General features: G+C 40.7%; 1 protein-coding gene across 2 annotated transcripts; it reads right to left on the bottom strand.

Annotated features, from left to right (window-relative positions):
* Window positions 1–1,187: 1,187 nt before the first annotated feature.
* On the bottom strand, window positions 1,188–7,728 carry LOC136233110 (calmodulin-binding protein 60 D-like). 2 transcript variants are annotated; one of them, XM_066022677.1, is made up of 9 exons: window positions 7,460–7,728; window positions 7,145–7,286; window positions 5,057–5,132; window positions 4,637–4,695; window positions 4,004–4,497; window positions 3,725–3,885; window positions 3,339–3,542; window positions 2,999–3,236; window positions 1,188–2,425 (listed from the first exon to the last, which is right to left on the bottom strand). In XM_066022677.1, exons 2-9 carry the CDS (start codon window positions 7,243–7,245, stop codon window positions 1,860–1,862), a joined length of 1,899 nt encoding a protein of 632 aa, XP_065878749.1. In that variant the 5' UTR covers window positions 7,246–7,286; window positions 7,460–7,728; the 3' UTR covers window positions 1,188–1,859. The 2 variants fall into 2 exon arrangements, with proteins under 2 accessions (XP_065878749.1, XP_065878748.1); XM_066022676.1 differs by having other exon boundaries at window positions 7,145–7,292; window positions 7,460–7,727.
* Window positions 7,729–18,491: the final 10,763 nt, after the last annotated feature.

Here is an 18,491-nt window from a genome sequence, read left to right as displayed (position 1 = left end):
TCGTATACCTTGGAAAGCGGACACGTCAAAAAACTCAAACACGGACTAAACGAAACAAGTTGTGAAATTGATTCAAAAATCACTAGATGAATTTTAGTCATTTAGATTTATGAATTAAGTTCACATGTCAATTGTTAAAGGGGCAATTGCAATGTTGTGTTGACCTTGTCGAATTCACATGGAATTGATTTGATATAATGATTATGTATTGACATTATTGGATTTTGTATTGCTATTATTGATTATTGTTGTGTTGTCAATCGTCCCGGTACATTTATGTGTTTGTATGTTTGACTAAGTTAATTACCTAAATGTGCTTGTATTATTGTTAGTGTCTAAGGCAAGTAAAGGATTCATCATCTCTTATCTGGACTTGGATTCAAGATCACTACTCCAGCAAAGTTATGATATGATAATCAAACAACTCTTCACATTGCCTCTAATTTTATGTTCCTATCAAGCATATTGAAGTAGAATGCTCCAACTCGAAGATATCTTCAGTAAAGTCTTGAAACAGGGTTAACAAATTGGGAGTGATAAATATATAAGCTCAAACTTGAAGAAAGTGTGAACATTATTAATGCGAATAGATTAGATATGAAGAGGGTTATTAGAGTAAATAAATGTTAGTAATAAATAAATATTAATTAGCATTGACTACTTTCCTAGTTAGACATCAATAATTGAGATTTCTCCTAGTGCTAATTACCTTATGATTATACATGTACTCAAATGAGCATTCTATTACTAGTTCATAATGAATTATATAAGGTTTACTATATGTTAAGCTTGTTTTAACAAATCAATTCGCACACTATACTTATAAAATATCTTATTAACCTTCTAAACTTACTTAAAATACTCCATTAATTACAAAAGTTTGTTTAAAACGGCCTATAGATTTCTAAACTTGCCTACACTCATTTATTAGTTTCAACTTGTTTTAAGTAATATAAATTTTAATTTATTCAAATCATCTCTTACTCTGTAGCATGGAATTAAAAAAGTTAAGCATATCATTTCAAACTAGTTCAAAAAAAACTAACGAAACACTTTGTAAGTTTAAGGAACCAATCGGTTTATTTAGACAGCTCTTGATATATTAAAACCATTATATAATAACCATTATATAATGAGCAATATATTAAATTTAAATTAACTAAATAAAATCATAAACAAAGAATGTCTTCCGAATTTTAATGTAATGAGAATTACATCTTTTATTTTAATGTAATAATCATTATAATATTTCACAAAAAATACAATAACAAGCAATTTATTATTTTTCTTGGGTCCCAAAGAACATTATAAGAAGATAAGATGTCAACACTACCCATTGAACAGCTCTGATGAATACACCACTGTCCGTTTCAGAAACGTCATTGGACTTCATTTTCTTACAATAAAATCACTGAACTTCACGTTTAATTTCAATAAAATTATTTCAACTCCCCAAAATATTGACATAACATATAGAAGACGGTTAACTATATACTAACTAACCGTCACGTCAGACATGTTACTCTACATGACAATTAGTTGGCATATAGTCAGCTGTCTTCTGTGTCACGTCAACATTCCAGAGAGTTTTTGCACACAAATTGATCGGAATGACATTATTGAAATCATTTGTGAAGTTCACTAACCTTGGTTAAATAGACTTCAAACTTCAGTGATCATTGGTATAATTTGTCCGCTAACTGTACGGTGAAGAACCGCACAAAATAGAGGTCCCCAAATGCAAGGATTATAGTTATAATCCATGAATTGCACCTTAAAAGATCCTCACCTTCCAGGAGAGGAGGAAGTCGAAGTCAACTATGCCGAAAATCTTGACAGTATTAGCTTCACAGGCATGTTTAAGGATCATCCAACTCGATAATCTGTGCCCGTCTCTCAGCAGCTTTCTTCCTGACAAAGATGCCCCATCTTAAGGCTGCCTTGAGCTTCAGCCATCCGATAACAGCTTTGCCTGATGAACGAGACGGATGACCACCGAAGCTATAGTTTGGAGACGGAGCAGGAAGGTACGACGATGGGAAAGAGTAATGTCCGTCTTCATTTGCATTCAAGGAGGAAATGCCTTGACCTCCCATGTTGAATATCCGAAGAAGATGCTGCATATCTTCGTTTTCGAGTATCTCGTGACTTCTCGTTCGAATCTCCTCCTCTGGGAAGAAGTCCTCAGATCCCCTGTATGGATCCATATTTGGTGTATAAACACCTTGGAAGTTTGGCGTAGACAACTGCGATGGACCAAGTGCCGATAAACTGTCATTTCTTTGAAACTCGGATTGATGTGAGGTACTGACAGGAGGGTTCTGTATGGGTAAGGGCAATGGAGTAGCATCGAACTGAAACAATGTACTGAGATTTTCGTTATGCGTTTGCATTGAGAATCTACCAGCCATGTTATCATCATAACCTAGAAAAGGAAGCACGAATTCTCAGTCCGTTACTGATAACATGTCTGTTACTGAGATTTTCGTTATGCGTTTGCATTGAGTTTTTATCGTGTTTTGGTTCTTTCCAGGTGTTTTTTTGGTCATTTCGGATCATATCCGAAAAGGCGAGACAAGTTGGGGACAAATCTCGGAGTCCGGCCGCATTTGGTGAAGCAAGAGAAAGAACTTGGTGAGTTCTCCGAGTTCTGGTGAAGAGAAAGAACTTGGTGAGTTCTCCGAGTTCTGGTGAAGAGAAAGAACTCGGCGAGTTCTTGACCAGAACTCGCCAAGTTCTTTCTCCTGCTCCGCCAAATGCGTCCTGACTACAAGATTTGTTTCCGACTTGCCTCACTTTCTCAGATTTGGCCCCAAATGACTAAACAACACCTTAAAAGAGCCAAAACAAGATAAAAACTCACCGAAAACTAAAATGAAAGGAAATACATTACAGATGCACGAAAAACTACGAAATCACATGAAACTAAACTAAAATCAAGCACCAAACATGTAGAAAATACACGAATATAAGTGCTTTCTGAACTTAGCAAATTTACCTCCAACTGTTGGCCCAGCGTCTATAGCGTGCTGCTCCGAAGAGGCCGGAACTGATAGGCTTGGTAATGTAACCTGCTGGTTATAAGAGTTCAAGAAGCCCTCCCGACCAGATGGAATGTCTGTTTCGGAAGCAATCACGTTGTCGTTTTGGTTAAAGTCAACGAGTGTTTTGCTATCATATTCTAAAACATGCATCCAATTCTCATACGCTTTCTTCACCAGTTCGTCCACATAAACCTGTTAGACTCATAAAATTAAGAGAATAAATAATAGAAAATGTTATTTCAATGTATATATATACTACGCAAACTTCATTAACGAGATAGCGAGATTACTTACCTTCTGATTGTCAGAAAGAGACTCGGCCGAGTAATATTGGCCATTTGCAATTAAACCACTTAGTTCATAGATATTGTTGAAAACAACACCGACATTCTTCGCATTATCAGGATAGTACACATAAAGTTTCCCACTCAAAACACAGGTCTTTGCATGCTCAACAAGGACTTCCCACATCTTATTTGACATTCCGCTTCCAAGAATCTGCAGTAGTCAGATACGAATAAACCGAAAATTAAACAAGAATGCCCGAGCTAAACTTAGAATTTAAGTAATGAGGAATAGAGAACCTCATGGGAACGGGGACAATTTTTCCCCCATTTCATAATCGGAAGCAGTCCCCATCCCCACCTGGACTCCATTTTCAATGATAACTATATCCTTACGTTGCGTAATCTCTGGGAGTCTCGGACTACAAGTCTTAGGAAGTCTTCGACCGTAAAAATCCCAGCTTTATTCAGCCTTTTGTGGAAAGATCCATCCTTGCCAATCTTCTCCAATCTCCAAATCTCATCATGTAATGCAGGCGGATAGTGTTTCTTGTATACTGTGGGAGGCAAAGAACAAACGGATATTCGAAAAAGGAATGAATTTTCAGAATATTCGAAAAAGGCATGATTTTTCAGATTGGATTTAAAGGTTGAATCAAATAAATGATATCTTACATTCTCCTCGGTGATCTTTAACAGTGAAGGCATCAGTTTTCGCTTCACGAATACGAACCCCTTCAAAATGGCCTGACGCAACCTTCAATCCTAGCCGAAATTTCCTACTTCTTATCCAGCTTGAGTTGTCCGTAAAAGCTAGCTCGCCTAGAGTTCCTACACCTTCTTTCAAGATCACTTGTAGATCTCCAGTTAGAAGCGGCCTCTTGCCATCACGCTCTTTAACTACATGAGACTCGAATTCTTCTACAGTCCAATTATCATCATCTTCGTTATTAAAATCGCCTTCAAGAACAACGACATCCAATTTCAATGAGGATTCAGGACCTGACGTGACGACATGGCCATTGTTTGCATCAATCAACACAATATGGATGCCGCTACCCTGCTCCCCTTCTACTCTCCCACCCGTAAATAGAGGGAGGGACAGCCTGGACCTGAAGCGTAACTGCAAGTTTCTTCCATCGGGATCTCCTATGCATTTAGGAGAAGACCTGCATTGTCCCAAAAGATCGAACCAAATATCACTTAGTTAGAGTAGAAATTTAGCACTGCGAAAATACAAACAACATGCAAGTTTTTTGGTGTATATTTTGAGAAATATCTTGACAAACATAGACAAATTCAGTATACCTTCCAGTAAGTTTGGCAGAGCCTAATTTTGCTAGAGCACGCTCCACTTCTTCGCTAACCTGCTCGACATTTAATATAGTTACAAACTTGAGAAACATCCGCAGCACTTGATGTGTACAATGTATAAGCATTTAGAGGAGATATACAAGACTCAAGTTGACGTCTTAGTCAAAATGTTATCGGCCTCAGGCCTATTCACAATGAAATCTCCTTCATTTCCCTTGTTTTTTTCTATTCTTCGAGGGACCTATCTTTGATAGTTCGATAAAAAAATTCGAACCGATAGAACTCTTAAATAATAAAACTTCCTTAATAATTTAAAAACAATTATGTAGAATCTTATAATAAATCGCTGAAGTTCAGCTAAGAGTAAACCCTATTATCCAAAACTACACTTGGTCATGGCATAATTCAGCGTACCACTCTCCGAAGAATAGGCTCCAATGATGAGCAAAGTTTTTGCAGACTATCCACCTTCAACGCTTCAACAATTACACTGCAATAAATTTGAAAAACGGGCATTTTAACTAAGTCCGATGAACAAAAATGCTTAACTATATAAGAGCAACTATTCATAGTTTCATACATTACACACCTCGATCAATAAGGGATGGTAGAAAAGATGTTAACAAATTGGGTTTTGGACCGATGAGGTCGAGTACGGGCTATTAAAAAGTTTGACCTTTTGAACAGTAAAATACAGCGGGAATTAGGCATAGCAGGGACCTAAGGAGAAGCTCCTTTTGAGGCCATAACGTCGTCAAAGCAAGAGTAACGATGAGAAACAAACTTCATTCCATTTAGTTTCTTCAGAAGACTCGAAGGAAAGCTAACGAAAAATCAAAATAGAACACCAACAAAGAAGAAAAAAGACTAAGTTCTAGATTTTGAATGTCCGAGTCCATTCTTCTAGCAAAATCTGCAGGCTTACATCAAGCCTAGTTACAATAATGCATAGCGGGTTTTGCTTTAAAAATTATATTCCTTCAAAAACATGCTTGATCAAGCCAATAACTTCAATCCGAGTTTGAAACTAAAACTAACAGCTCATAAACATAACCAAATCAATTCACTTATAAACTCATAGTATAAGTTCTAGATTCCTAGCTAGAAGCTGAAACAAGTTTCAATTTTCGACCCGAATTAAGAATTTGTTTGATTCAACTATTATTATTTGTTGTTACCGGTAGATATTAGTTTATTTTTCTTCCAAATAGCTATTAGCAGCTGTTTCTTAATCTTAACTGAGCTATAAAAAGGAGAATGAAATGACCACTATACTAAGTCAAAGATACAACTATGTTGCACCGAAACTCTTAGCATTTCCACGTTTCTTGTCCATTTCCGTTTCCATTATCGGAGCTATAAAAAGGAGAACAAATTAAGTGGCCGCTATAGCAAAGATACAAACTATGTTGCACGGAAACGAAAGGGCCACTATACGAAGTCAAAGATACAACTATGTTGCACGGAAACGAAGTGGCCACTATACTAAGTCAAAGATACAAACTATGTTGCACGGAAACGAAATAGCCACTATACTAAGTCAAAGATACAATACAACTATGTTGTACGGAAACTCTTAGCATTTCCGCGTTTCTTGTCCATTTCCGTTCCATTATCGGAGCTATAAAAAGGAGAAAAAAGTGGCCACTATACTAAGTCAAAGATACAAACTATGTTGCACGAAAACGAAATGGCCACTATAATAAGTCAAAGATACAACTATGTTGCATGGAAACTCTTAGTGTTTCCGCGTTTCTTGTCCATCTCCGTTTCCATTGCCGGAGCTATAAAAAGGAGAACGAAATGGCCACTATACAAAGTCAAAGATACAAACTATGTTGCACGGAAACGAAACGGCCACTATACTAAGTCAAATATACAACTATGTTGCACGGAAACTCTTAGCTTTTCCGCGTTTCTTGTCCATTTCTCTTCCATTATCGGAGCTATAAAAAGGAGAACTAAATGGCCACTATACTAAGTCAAAGATACCAACTATGTTGCACGGAAACGAAATGGCCACTATACTATGCCAAAGATACAACTATGTTGCACAGAAACGAAATGGCCACTATACTAAGTCAAAGATACAACTATGTTGCACGGAAACGAAATGGCCACTATACTAAGTCAAAGATACAACTATGTTGCACGGAAACGAAATGGCCACTATACTAAGTCAAAGATACAACTATGTTGCACGGAACTCTTAGCATTTCTGTGTTTCTTGTCCATTTCCTTTTCCATTACCGGAGTTATAAAAAGGAAAACTAAATGGCCACTATACTAAGTCAAAAATACAACCTATGTTGCAAGGAAACTCTTCTTCACTAAGGTTTCTGCATTTTGTGTCCATTTCCATTTCTCTTCCGTTTCCATTACAGCTTCCTAGCTAAATTTTCTTACAAATAACGTTTCCCGTGCCGTTTCCGTGCAACATAGGATACAAATAATCATCAAAAGCCTTAAAACACATTTCAAATGAGAAGAGCAAAAGTTTACCTAGCTAAAGCAGGTCGTTTTCTATCAGGCTGACCTTCATCACCATCACCAGAGCTTGAATCCAATCCTCTCTTTTCTCTCTCCATGAACCTCGTTTGCATCTTAACAAAAAAGACACCCCAAAAGCTCAACAACTCTCTATCTGTCGCTACAAAAAAACAATAAACAACAGTTAATAAGCATATATTATCTTATATTACCAAACGGAGACTTATTTAATGATAAAAACCCCCAAATCCAAAACGAACAAAAAAAAGGGGGAAAAGATAAGAATAATTGAGAAAGAGCAAAAGAGGAAAAACCTTTATCTTTTACCTCAATGAGAGAAGACAAAGTGAGGGGGAAAAGTGAATTCGATGCCATAAAGAGAAAAATTCCATTGTTATTCGAATTAGAGAGAATAATTGATGGAAATTTCGTGGAAATGTTTGGGGATTTTCGATATTTGAAAGAAAGGGTTGATGGAGATGTTTCGATTTCGGTTCTGAATTGTATTACAGCGACGGCTATATCTGAAAACAGTGAGAGTGAAAGGAGAGAGAGAGAGAGAGAGAGAGAATCTGTGTCGTTTTGGGTGTTTGTGATTCTTAGGAGTTTGATGAGATCAGAGCCGTTGATTCATACGAATCTGTGTGTCGTTTTATGTTTTGTGTTTGCTTTATCCCACGTGAGTTTAGTACTGTTGTGCAGTACGAACTCTTGATTGTAGTAATGATTTTTAATTATGCGTCAAAAATGTAAAGGGGAAATTACAAAACTAAGTTAAATAAGAGGCTCATTTACATATTTAATCCATTTACTTAATATACTATATGTCTAGACTGATTTTGTGTGACTTTCTCATAATACCCTCAATATTTAAGCGCGTCTCTCTCCCTCCCGTCTGACTTCGCAGATTCGATATTATGTGAAGCCTGCGAAGCTAATGTTTAGGTTTACTTGATGAATTTAATTAGCATATGTGAAGCTTGTGAAACTAATGTTTAATTTATTTGATGAATTTAATTAGCATATGCGAAGTCTGGATGTGTTTTTAAGCTAATTCGTAAAGTGGTATATAACAAAAAATGCCAAATAAAAACGGATTCTAACATTAAAATCATAACATTATCAAAATTTACAACAACAAGATTGCCACAATAACAACATTAAAATCATAACATTATCAAAATTTACAACAAAATTGCCACAATAAACTCCTAACAAATCAATTCATAATACATAGGCTACTATTCACTAAGATTACCACAATAAACTTCTAACAAATCACTTCATTATACATAGGCTCTTATTCACCACCGATGGATGGATGTCGCACGACACATAGGCTTTTAACCACTGAGAGATGGAAGTGTCCCATGGTGTAGACTCTTATTCACGACCGATGGTTGGAAGTCCAGGCGTTTTTGAATGGATGTCTCTCATGGCATCCTAACACGTCGGCTTCCAAGAATGAATTTTATGTATTCAACCACATTCAGAAAAATTTAATCGTGTTAGTCAGAAAAAAAGAAAGATTTGGCTTCGCGAAACGATGATTCGCTAAGTATGTGAACATAAATGTGCAAGGAAGAGGGTGATTTTACTTAGCGAAACAATGATTTTGCGACGTCCGCGAGGAGGAATGTGACGCTCTGACTTTGCGAAACGATGATTTCGCGGAGTCTGCGAGAGAAATTTATCGAATTATGTCACGTACGTGTCTAAATTTCTAAAAATTATATTTTGATATTAGTATATATTATAATTATTTGGTGCTATAGGAAAAATTTAAAGTTAAATAGATGGTTTTCTGTATAAATTAAAAATTTAAGATAATTTGTAAAATATTATATAAAGATTGAGGATCAAACGTGATATTTGACAATTTGAGATATATATCTCAGAGATATGCGTTCATCATCATCCTTGTCATTTCTTTTCTTTTCATTTTCGTTTTCTTCTTTCATCTTTATCAGATACAGCTCTTATCGTTCCTGAACCGTTTCTCCATCGTTTCTTTGATTTACGGAGATTTGACCGTCCGAATCACTCGAAATTAGAAACATAACATCCTTATGCATAGATCTAAGTCCTAACCAAAGAGTTTTTGAGTTTCGGGGAGGGAAACGTTTTAGACAGAATTTAGCGGCGAATCGATCGGGTGTATTTTGTTCAATTAGTGACCAATGTAAGTAACTATCAACTATATTTTGAGTTTTATGTATATAGATAAATATATATCAAAGAAGTTTCAGAAATTGATATTTTAGAGTTATGCAAGAATTTTGTAAAATTGAGGTTTTTCATGATTTTGCTTTTTATTGTGAAATTACGGTTCAAATGAAGCTATTGATTATGCTTCTATGTGAATTTCATATTTTACTTGATTATGTTGATTTAAGGCTTAATTTGGTTGATTTACATATATACATATATATTGTTGGTTTCAATATATATCTATATTGAACAAAATGAATTTGATGATTTCTTACGAATTGTTTTTGGATTGAGAAATCTGTTACGGTTATTGTTGTTATACAAAAGGGCTAATTGAAGCCAAATGATTTATGATTATGAAATAGTTTGCAATTTGATTGTGAAAAGAAATTTGAGCACGTTATGATTTTATGATTTTATATCCATCGAGAGTTATCCGGATCAGTGGTTTTATATTTGAAGACCATGTTTAGTGAGGGACATGGCCTGTGTACACAGTTTGAAGACCTATTGGGTATGGTAGTGAAGTGTTGGGTAAGACCATATGGGATAGGCAATGTTAAGAGACGTCTCGACTATATATGTGGTTATGGATTGATACTCAAGGGGAGAAACTCGAGGATGGATACAATGTTTTAAGTTCATTTGGATTATGTTTTCGGTTATGATTGATTTTGATATAAGGTTTTACGTTTGATTGATTACGAGTTGGTTTAATAAAACATTTATTTGATTATTTGTTTTGATTCGTTTTGATAAGATGCATTATATATATAAAGTTATATGAACTTAAGTTTTGAGTATATTTTATAAGGTTTTGATTAAATCCCTTTATAAATGTATATATGTAGCTATGTTATGTAAAGTTGGTTTTTATAGCTGATAGTTTCTTACTGAGATTTTTGTCTCACGTTTTTAAATGTTTTAATGTTTTTAGGTGATAAAGTACAGGATATAGAGAAGGTTACCGACCGATTAGGTGAGGTTTGGAGGTTGGCTGCCTATTGTTAGAATTATGGTTAGAACTTTGGTATTTCAATTGTAATATAATATGATATTGGAATAAATTGGAGACTCCTAGGTGTTGATTATAATCTTTCTATTTCACGCCTGATGCCGATTGAGGTCGTCTAGGGTCGGGTGTGACAAATTACCTCGCAAACTTCGCGTAATCATCGTTTCGCGAAGTTAAATCAATAAATTTCTCCCCGAAGACTTCGTGAAAACCGCATATGCTAAGTGGATTGGTCCAGGAAAACGCAGAAAAAACAGTATATACTTACATTTTTCGACGAACCTAATATGATAAACTGGGAAAAACGATGAAAATAACGTAGAATCACCATTTCTTCGAACGAGCAGGAAATGGAAGATGAAGAACCATGGCTTCGTTTTTTAAGATTAGGAAGTTGCAGAATCAAGAGATGAAGAGAGGAAGAAGAGAAATACATTGTGATTTGGAGAAATGGTACAGATTTCGTTCAATTTAAAGGAAGATAGGAAGATCAAAAGTCTTGGAATCATTAATGGAGGAGCTGCCACCGTTTTGCGCAACCAAGGAGAAGATGGGAGAGACCGTTCGCGTTTGGGGAAATGAGAAGGTTAGGGGTATTATGGGAAAGTCACACAAAATCAGTCTAGATATGTAGTAGGTTGAGTAAATGGGTTAAATATGTAAATGAGCCTCCTATTTGACCCATTTTTATAGTTTACCCAAATGGAAATTCTTACATTATGTTATCCACTAAATTATTTCTATAAATAACTATAAGAAATGTTTTAAAAATAACAAAATTTATTATTTTCTTTTTTTTGTAGGGAGACAAAATTTATTATTTAATTAGGGAAAGCGGAACAGTGATCTGGACCCTCGTCGGGGAGGTCTGGCTTCCTCGGGGGTCGTCTCTGCGCGGAGAACGGTCCCTGCGGATACTCCGACGGTCAAGATAGTTAGTAGTTCGAGTGCGTATTCTAATCAAATGAGAGTGAGGTAGAAAGTAGTTACCCGGTCCTCTTTCTTCCCTTGATTGGTATATTTATAGTGAATTGTCTTGGGCCTGTGGGCCTTCTGTTACCCTGGCCCTCTCGCTGGTCGGGCTTTGTTGGGCCTCTTGGGCCTAAGTGATATTCCGAATCATGTAGTCCCCCCCGGCTAGACATACCGAGTATTTCATGCGAGGAGACGAGAATTTCAGTAGTTCATGCTCTAGCTAGCGAGTGGTGGACAGCTGTATGAAAGGTGCCCGCTTTACTCAGAAAGACCCTTCAGATCGTTGCATGCGCTTTTGGGTTTCAACGCGCAATTGATTGCCCTTTCATTAATGCTCCTGCACGCGCCGTAAAAAGACATTGAATGTTGTGCGTTGTCGACGCCTCTGTTTTTTGTGTGATATAAAATGCTGGGGGGAGGCTCCATTTTCGTCTTATTTTGTCAAATTTTCTTCTCCTGGTGTGCTTTGGCCATTTCCTTTTCCCTTTGGAGCCTCTGTTTTCTGCCTATCTTTCCGTCGGTGTTCTGTCGTTCGCTCGCGCTTGCTGGGCACCGGGCATATCGGTTGACGGCGTTCTGGTGAAGATCCTCTACGACAGTTGTTGGAACATTTTTGAGGTCAGTCGTAACTCCTATTTTTCCTTGTACCTCCTATTTTTCCTGTCTTTAGTTCTTTTGTTTAGTTTTTCTGGGGAGGGGGAGTATGTCAGAGGGTTCTTCACGGGGAGCCCTAAAAAGACTTCCGCCAGTGACACCGGGTGACTTTACGCTTCGCGAACGCGGAACATAAAACGAAAAAGGCAGGCGGAGACGGAAGGGGAGAGTATTGCTACTGCTAGAGAGACGAGAAAGAAAAAGAAAATCGTAGAGCGTGCACCGCCTAGTGTCGAGCGGCCGGTAGGAGGAGTTGGTGCCGGCGTGCTTGAGGTAGTCGTTGTAGTACCGGAGGGTTTGATTACCGAAAAGCGTCCCCTGGCCTCGATTTACCAGGAAATGCGTAAGAGGGTATGGACGCGGTCCCCGGGGGTCTCTAGTGTTGATGGTAGGCGGTTTGAGGGAGTAGAACGGCCAAAGAGACCAGAATATTTTTCGGTGGATGACGCGCACAGTATCATTGTCTCCGCGGATTTAGCTGCTATCTCCGCTGTATATCGATTTGGGAAGCCATATGAGTTAGTTGCGCTTGGAGAAGAAGTCTATGCTCATTATGCGGGTGGTGCGAACGAGCTTGTGGTCTACGAGGAGCAGTTGGAATCGGGGATGCGGTTGCCCCTGCTTCCCTTTTTTGTGGAGGTTTTAAAGGAGTATGACCTGTACCCTGGTCAGATCCATCCGAATGGATGGAGGATGATGGTGGCATTCTACTCGCTATGTCGATCAGCTGGATACCGGCAACTGGGTTGGTATTCCGTGAGTTCTTCCGGCCAAACAAAGGACCCCGATCACAACATGTGACCTTCCCGCATCAAAAGTTCAAGGTGATTGGCGGGTTGAAAGATAAAGTTCATGAATATAGGCATCACTATCTCTTGGTGCAGAAGCTAGATGGCGACTTCCCTTTTCGAGTAGTGTGGAACGAGGATCCCATGGACTCCAGTCGTTGGCTGAAATCGCGAAAAATGTTGCCTTTTGAGGAGCAGCTCGTGAAGTACTTAAAGGGGCTTCCGTCAGATAAAGAACGTAAGCAAGACGTGGATGAGCTTGTGCGTCACTTTCTGGCCGCCGGGTACTATATCTGGAATCAATGGCGAATGGCTCAGCTATCTGGCTGGTCGGCATCGGACTTCGCGAAGTGGAAACGTGGGTACAACTTCAAAGCCAGAGAGTTGGCGGAACTAGAGGCGATCTCCGTGAACGTCGTTGTTGTAGGTGAGGGGTCGGGGTTGTAGATTTTGTTTATTTCATCCTATATATTATTGTTATTATATATTTTACGCGTGGTTTAAATTTTCCGCTCTTTCTTCTTGCTTTGCAGGTCCAGGAGATCCCCGCGTCAGCATGGATTTTGATCCAAACGAGTTTGGTGTTGGCCTAGAAACTGTGGATGAGGCATTTGGTGGTGCTTCGGGTTCCTTAGCTTCGTTCTCCTCTCTCGAGGATGCGAACCAAGTGGTTCAGAGCGTGGGCGGAGTGCTCGCTACACACGAAGGCGCTGAGGCGGCTGTTGTCATACCGCAAGGTGTGCCTGTGAGCGAACAAAAGGGTAAGGAGACTGAGGAGGATGTGGAGGTGGTCGCTATTGAAGAAGAGGAGATCAAGAACCAAAATCAGGAGGTGCTCACCCGAAAGCGTAAGAAAGATAAGAGGAAGTTAGTTGCTGGAGCTGAGGGTGGGGAAATAACTGTCGGCGATGATGTTGCCGGGGCAAGCGAGGCTTCCAAATGGGCGTGTACCGATGGCGGAGCCGAGCTGTTTGCGGATATGATGGACCGGGTAGGTGATCACCTAGAGATGATGAAAAGAATGGATATCAAGATAGCCAAGTTCCGGGAATACGTGATGGGGTTGTCGGTGCACTCAGACATGGCGACGTCGGACCTTGCACGAGTGATGGCTCGTGTTGCCAAGGTGCCCGGAGAAGTTATCCGAATGGACGGTGTGTCCAAAATGAACCTTGGTGTGGAAACTTTGTCGGCGCTTGGTGTGGTAAGTTCTCTTGTTATGCTCGTTCAGTTTTGCTTCTAATGATCGTGTCCTGACTCGTGCATTCTGATGTAGGCCATTCAAAATGCTAACACGGTATTTGACATGTGTGTTAATGATGAGAACTTGTTTCGGGATATAGAGCAAGGGTTGCGGAATGTTGTGAAGGAGCTAGAAGTGGAGACTGGGAAGTTAGCTACTACTGGAGAGTTGTTGGAGGACCGTAAGGGCGAGATCGCCGTGCTGACTGAGCAGCTGAAAGTGGAGACAGGAGGCCGAGTGGAGCTGTCGAGGAAGGTGGCGCGTGATGCCGAGGAGATCCATTCTCACAAGGTTATGCTTAAAATGGCCGTCCTGTGGATTCGTCGGGTGAAAGAGAAACTTAATGAAAAAACCAGGCAAGCCGACCTGCTGTCCGTAGAGATCGAAAAGCTTAAACAAGAGCTAGAGGTGGCTCGGAAGGAGGCTACCGACCTTCGAGCCTTTGCAGGACAACGCGAGGAGAAGCTGGTAAAAATGGATCGCATGATGCTCATCGTTGCTGCTCACTCTGCCGGCTATGAGGTTCCCCCGGAGGTCATATTCTCTCCGGATGTGTACGACAAAGCTGCACATGCGAAAGCTGTTGAGTTCTGCGGTCGTTTCAAGAAGAAACAGTAGTTGATAGGGATGGCCTTCTCTTATCTTTTTGTTAGCTTCAAAGATGTAATGATTGTTCGTACAATTTGGATTTCTTTTGTGATCTTTTGGCAGTTAATTATTTACCTTGCATGCTGATTTGACCAGATAGTTTGTGATGTGTTTGTCTTGTCTTGTCTTCTTCCACTATAAATAGGAGCCGGTTTTCCGATCTTTTTTTATCTTGGTTTATTGAGTTATATCTTGCTTTTGTTTTAACTATTCTGCTTCCTAGATGTCTCTTCGGGACATTGTTGATCCGGCCCGTGTGCTGGAGGTACAGAAAGCAATATCAGCGATGCCACATCCTTATGTGTACTATCCGCCGAGCGAGGGGCACAATTTTGAGCGGAAGGTTCGATACTCTTCCCCGGTGTGGATGAGGCGGGGCTCAAGTTCTCAAAAAAGGACTGTGGAGAGTGAGAACTCCGTTCCCTATACTGGATCTGTGATCGATTCCTGCGAAGTGGCTATTAGTGCACTTTCTTCGACTAAGAAGAAAATCTGGTCTCACGACGGTATCGGCTACCTTCAACCTGACGAGATAGTTGCTCCTGTATTGAATCCTCATCCTTCATGGATTAAGAGGCTTCTAGCCGATGAGCTGGAGAGAGTGATGAACTTGCCTCATGAGATGGAGTATCGACGAGTGGGGCGCCATGCTTCTCTGACATGTCCGTATGGTCAGACGTTTGTCGACCCTGCTAAACCTCGAAGCATAGTATTTCTTGAGTTTGCTAGACAAGGTAGCCTTGGTCCCGTTCCGGCCAACCCAAATCATCGTGTTACCCACGTGGGGAAAGCATGCTTGTACCATAGGCAGAACGGTCATAATACCGATGAGTGTGTTGACTGGCGAGCTATGCATCAAGACTTGATGGATGAGGAGGCTATTCCAAATCCTGACTATGTCCGCGTTTTGCTTGAGTGAGAGTTTGATTGTGGTGTGTTTTATCTGTACTTGTAATGGACGTACTAATTGTGGATCTCTTTTTGTAATGGAATTTGGTATGCTGTTTTCGTTTGCTGTCATAATACTGACGTGTTTATGCAGCCTTGTTATTTAGCCATTTTCCCATAAATTGCGTGCGAAGGATTCTTCCGGGTATTTGATAATCTCGGCCATTGGTAACAATATTTGAGTCATTATGTGATTGTTTAGGGAGCGTTCGAGATGCTCTATGAGTAACATTTGGTGTTGTTTAGCGGAGAACGTATCGGGATGTTCGCTTGTAAATAATCGGTAATAATATGGGATTGTTAGGCGATTAGGCGATTACGAGGGCATTCGAGATGCTCAAGTAGCCTTTGGATAACATTTTGATGTTTATTTTAGCGGAGAACGTATTTGGGTGTCTGCTTGTAAATAATCGGTAACAATATGGGATTGTTAGACGATTAGGAAGGCATTCGAGATGCTCGAGAAGCCTTTGGATAACATTTTGATGTTATTTTAGCGGAGAACGCATCTGGGTGTCCGCTTGTAAATAATCGGTAACAATATAGGATTGTTAGGCGATTACGAAGGCATTCGAGATGCTCGAGAAGCCTTTGGATAACATTTTGATGTTTTTGTAGCGGAGATCGCATCTGGGTGTCCGCTTGCGAATAATCGGTAACAATATGGGATTGTTAGGCAATTACGAAGGCGTTCGAGATGCTCGAGAAGCCTTTGGATAATGTTTTGATGTTTTTGTAGCGGAGAACGCATTTGGGTGTCCGCTTGCGAATAATCGGTAACAATATGAGATTGTTAGGCGATTACGAAGGCGTTCGAGATGCTCGAGAAGCCTTTGGATAACATTTTGATGTTTTTGTAGCGGAGAACGCATCTGGGTGTCCGCTTGCATATAATCGGTAACAACATGGGATTGTTAGGCGATTGCGAAGGCGTTTCGAGATGCTCGATTAATGAAAAAAACAAAAAAAGGGCATTTAATTAATCGTAATTGTGTATGCAAGCTACTGATAGTATTTCTTCAAAGTCTGGATGTTCCAACTATTGTCAAAGACTAAACCGTCTAAAGAGGAGATTTTGTAGGCGCCGTTGTGGAGGACAGTATCGATCTTGTACGGCCCTTCCCATGATTGTCCGAGCTTACCCTGAGCTAGTGGAGATTGAGCGGAGCGGCGTCTCGGAGCACAAGGTCCCCGACTTGGAAAGTGCAGGGTCGGGCCCATCTATTGTGGTATCGCGCTATGCTTTGCTTATAGGCCGTGATGTGAAGTAAGGCATTAAGGCGTTCTTCCTCCAATTGCTCACTTGCTTCAGCAAGTTCCGCGTTGTTGTCGGCTTCTTTGAAGGTGATCTGTCGAGGAGAGCGAAGGATGACCTCGGATGGCGCCATTGCTTCTGCCCCATAGGTGAGGAAGAAAGGAGTGCGCCCGGTGCCGGAGTGTGGGGTTGTGCGGTATGACCATAATATCGCTGGGATATGGTCAGGCCATGCTCGACCCTGATCGGACAGGCGCGCTTTAATTCCTCGCAAGATTGTTCGGTTGCTTACTTCGGTGAGCCCGTTGCTCTGAGGGTGCGCTACCGAGGTGTAGCGCCCTTTGATACCCCATTCCGTGCAAAACTCGTGGAATTTACTGCAGTCGAATTGCCTCCCGTTATCTGTGATGAAAGAGTGAGGGACTCCGAATTGGTATATGACTGTTCGCTTGAGGAAACCGATTATGTTGTCGGCGGTTATTTTTGCGATTGCTTCTACCTCGATCCATTTAGTAAAGTGGTCGACTGCTACCACTACAAAACATTTCTGTGCTAAGGCCATCGGAAACGGACCGAGCAGATCAATGCCCCATACTGCAAATGGCCAAGGTGTGACAATGCCTTTGAGTGGAGTCGCCGGCGCGTGATGAGTATTGGCGTGTAGTTGACATGCCTGACAGCTACGAACCAAACGCATTGCGTCGGAGTCTATGGTTTGCCAATAAAGTCCCTGTAGCCGGGCTTTCTTCGCAATTGCCCGAGTGCCCTGATGCGAGCTGCAGACGCCCTGATGTATTTCCTTTAGACAGTGATCCCCTTCCTCCTCGGATATACAACGCAACCAAGGGTGTATGGAGGACTTCCGATAGAGCAAGCCGTCGTGCATTGCATATCGCTAGGAACGCCGAACCACGAGGGATGCCTTCGTCCGATCTTCCGACAATGTTCCATCCTGTAGGTACCTGATTATCGGACTCCTCCACTCGCTTGCTGCTGCGTCCACTGTGTCGATCTGTAACGAGCTTTCTATATGAATGGCTGGGGCTGCAGCAGTTTCGATAAGGGTCTGCGGATCACTGGACTGCTCACCTGCTGCGAGAGCGGCAATGGCATCTGCTTCTTCATTCTCTTCTCGTAGGACAAGCGTGAGGTCAAAGGTTACTCCTTTGTCTTTGAGGTCCTCGAGCAAGGATTTGGCGAGCGCCAAATATTGACAAATCGTCGAATCTTTCGGTTTGTAAGTACCGCTGACGTGGCTAACGATGAGCTTGGAGTCTGAGTACACCGTCAGATGTCCGTTCACCATCGTTTTGGATAACCGAAGAGCTGCGATTAGGGACTCATATTCTGCCTGATTGTTCGTGGTCGGGAAGTCGAGCCGGATGGCGTACCGTATTCGAAGATTATTAGGTCCCTGAATGGCAACGCCTGCGCCTGCCCGCCCTGGGTCGCAGGACCCGTCCACACTCATGGTCCAGACGTCATTGCTGTAAGCTTTTGCCGGTGTGGAGTTGCTAGTTGATGATCCGGTAAACTCTACAATGAAATTGGACAGAACTTGAGCTTTGATCGCCGTGCGGGGTTCAAAACATATGTCGAACTAGGATAGTCGAACCGACTAG

The sequence above is a fragment of the Euphorbia lathyris genome, chromosome 6 (assembly GCF_963576675.1).
Source record: "Euphorbia lathyris chromosome 6, ddEupLath1.1, whole genome shotgun sequence".
Classification (NCBI taxonomy): domain Eukaryota; kingdom Viridiplantae; phylum Streptophyta; class Magnoliopsida; order Malpighiales; family Euphorbiaceae; genus Euphorbia; species Euphorbia lathyris.
The sequence above is the reverse complement of the archived record's forward strand: the minus strand, read 5'-3'. Positions and strand labels throughout refer to the sequence as shown.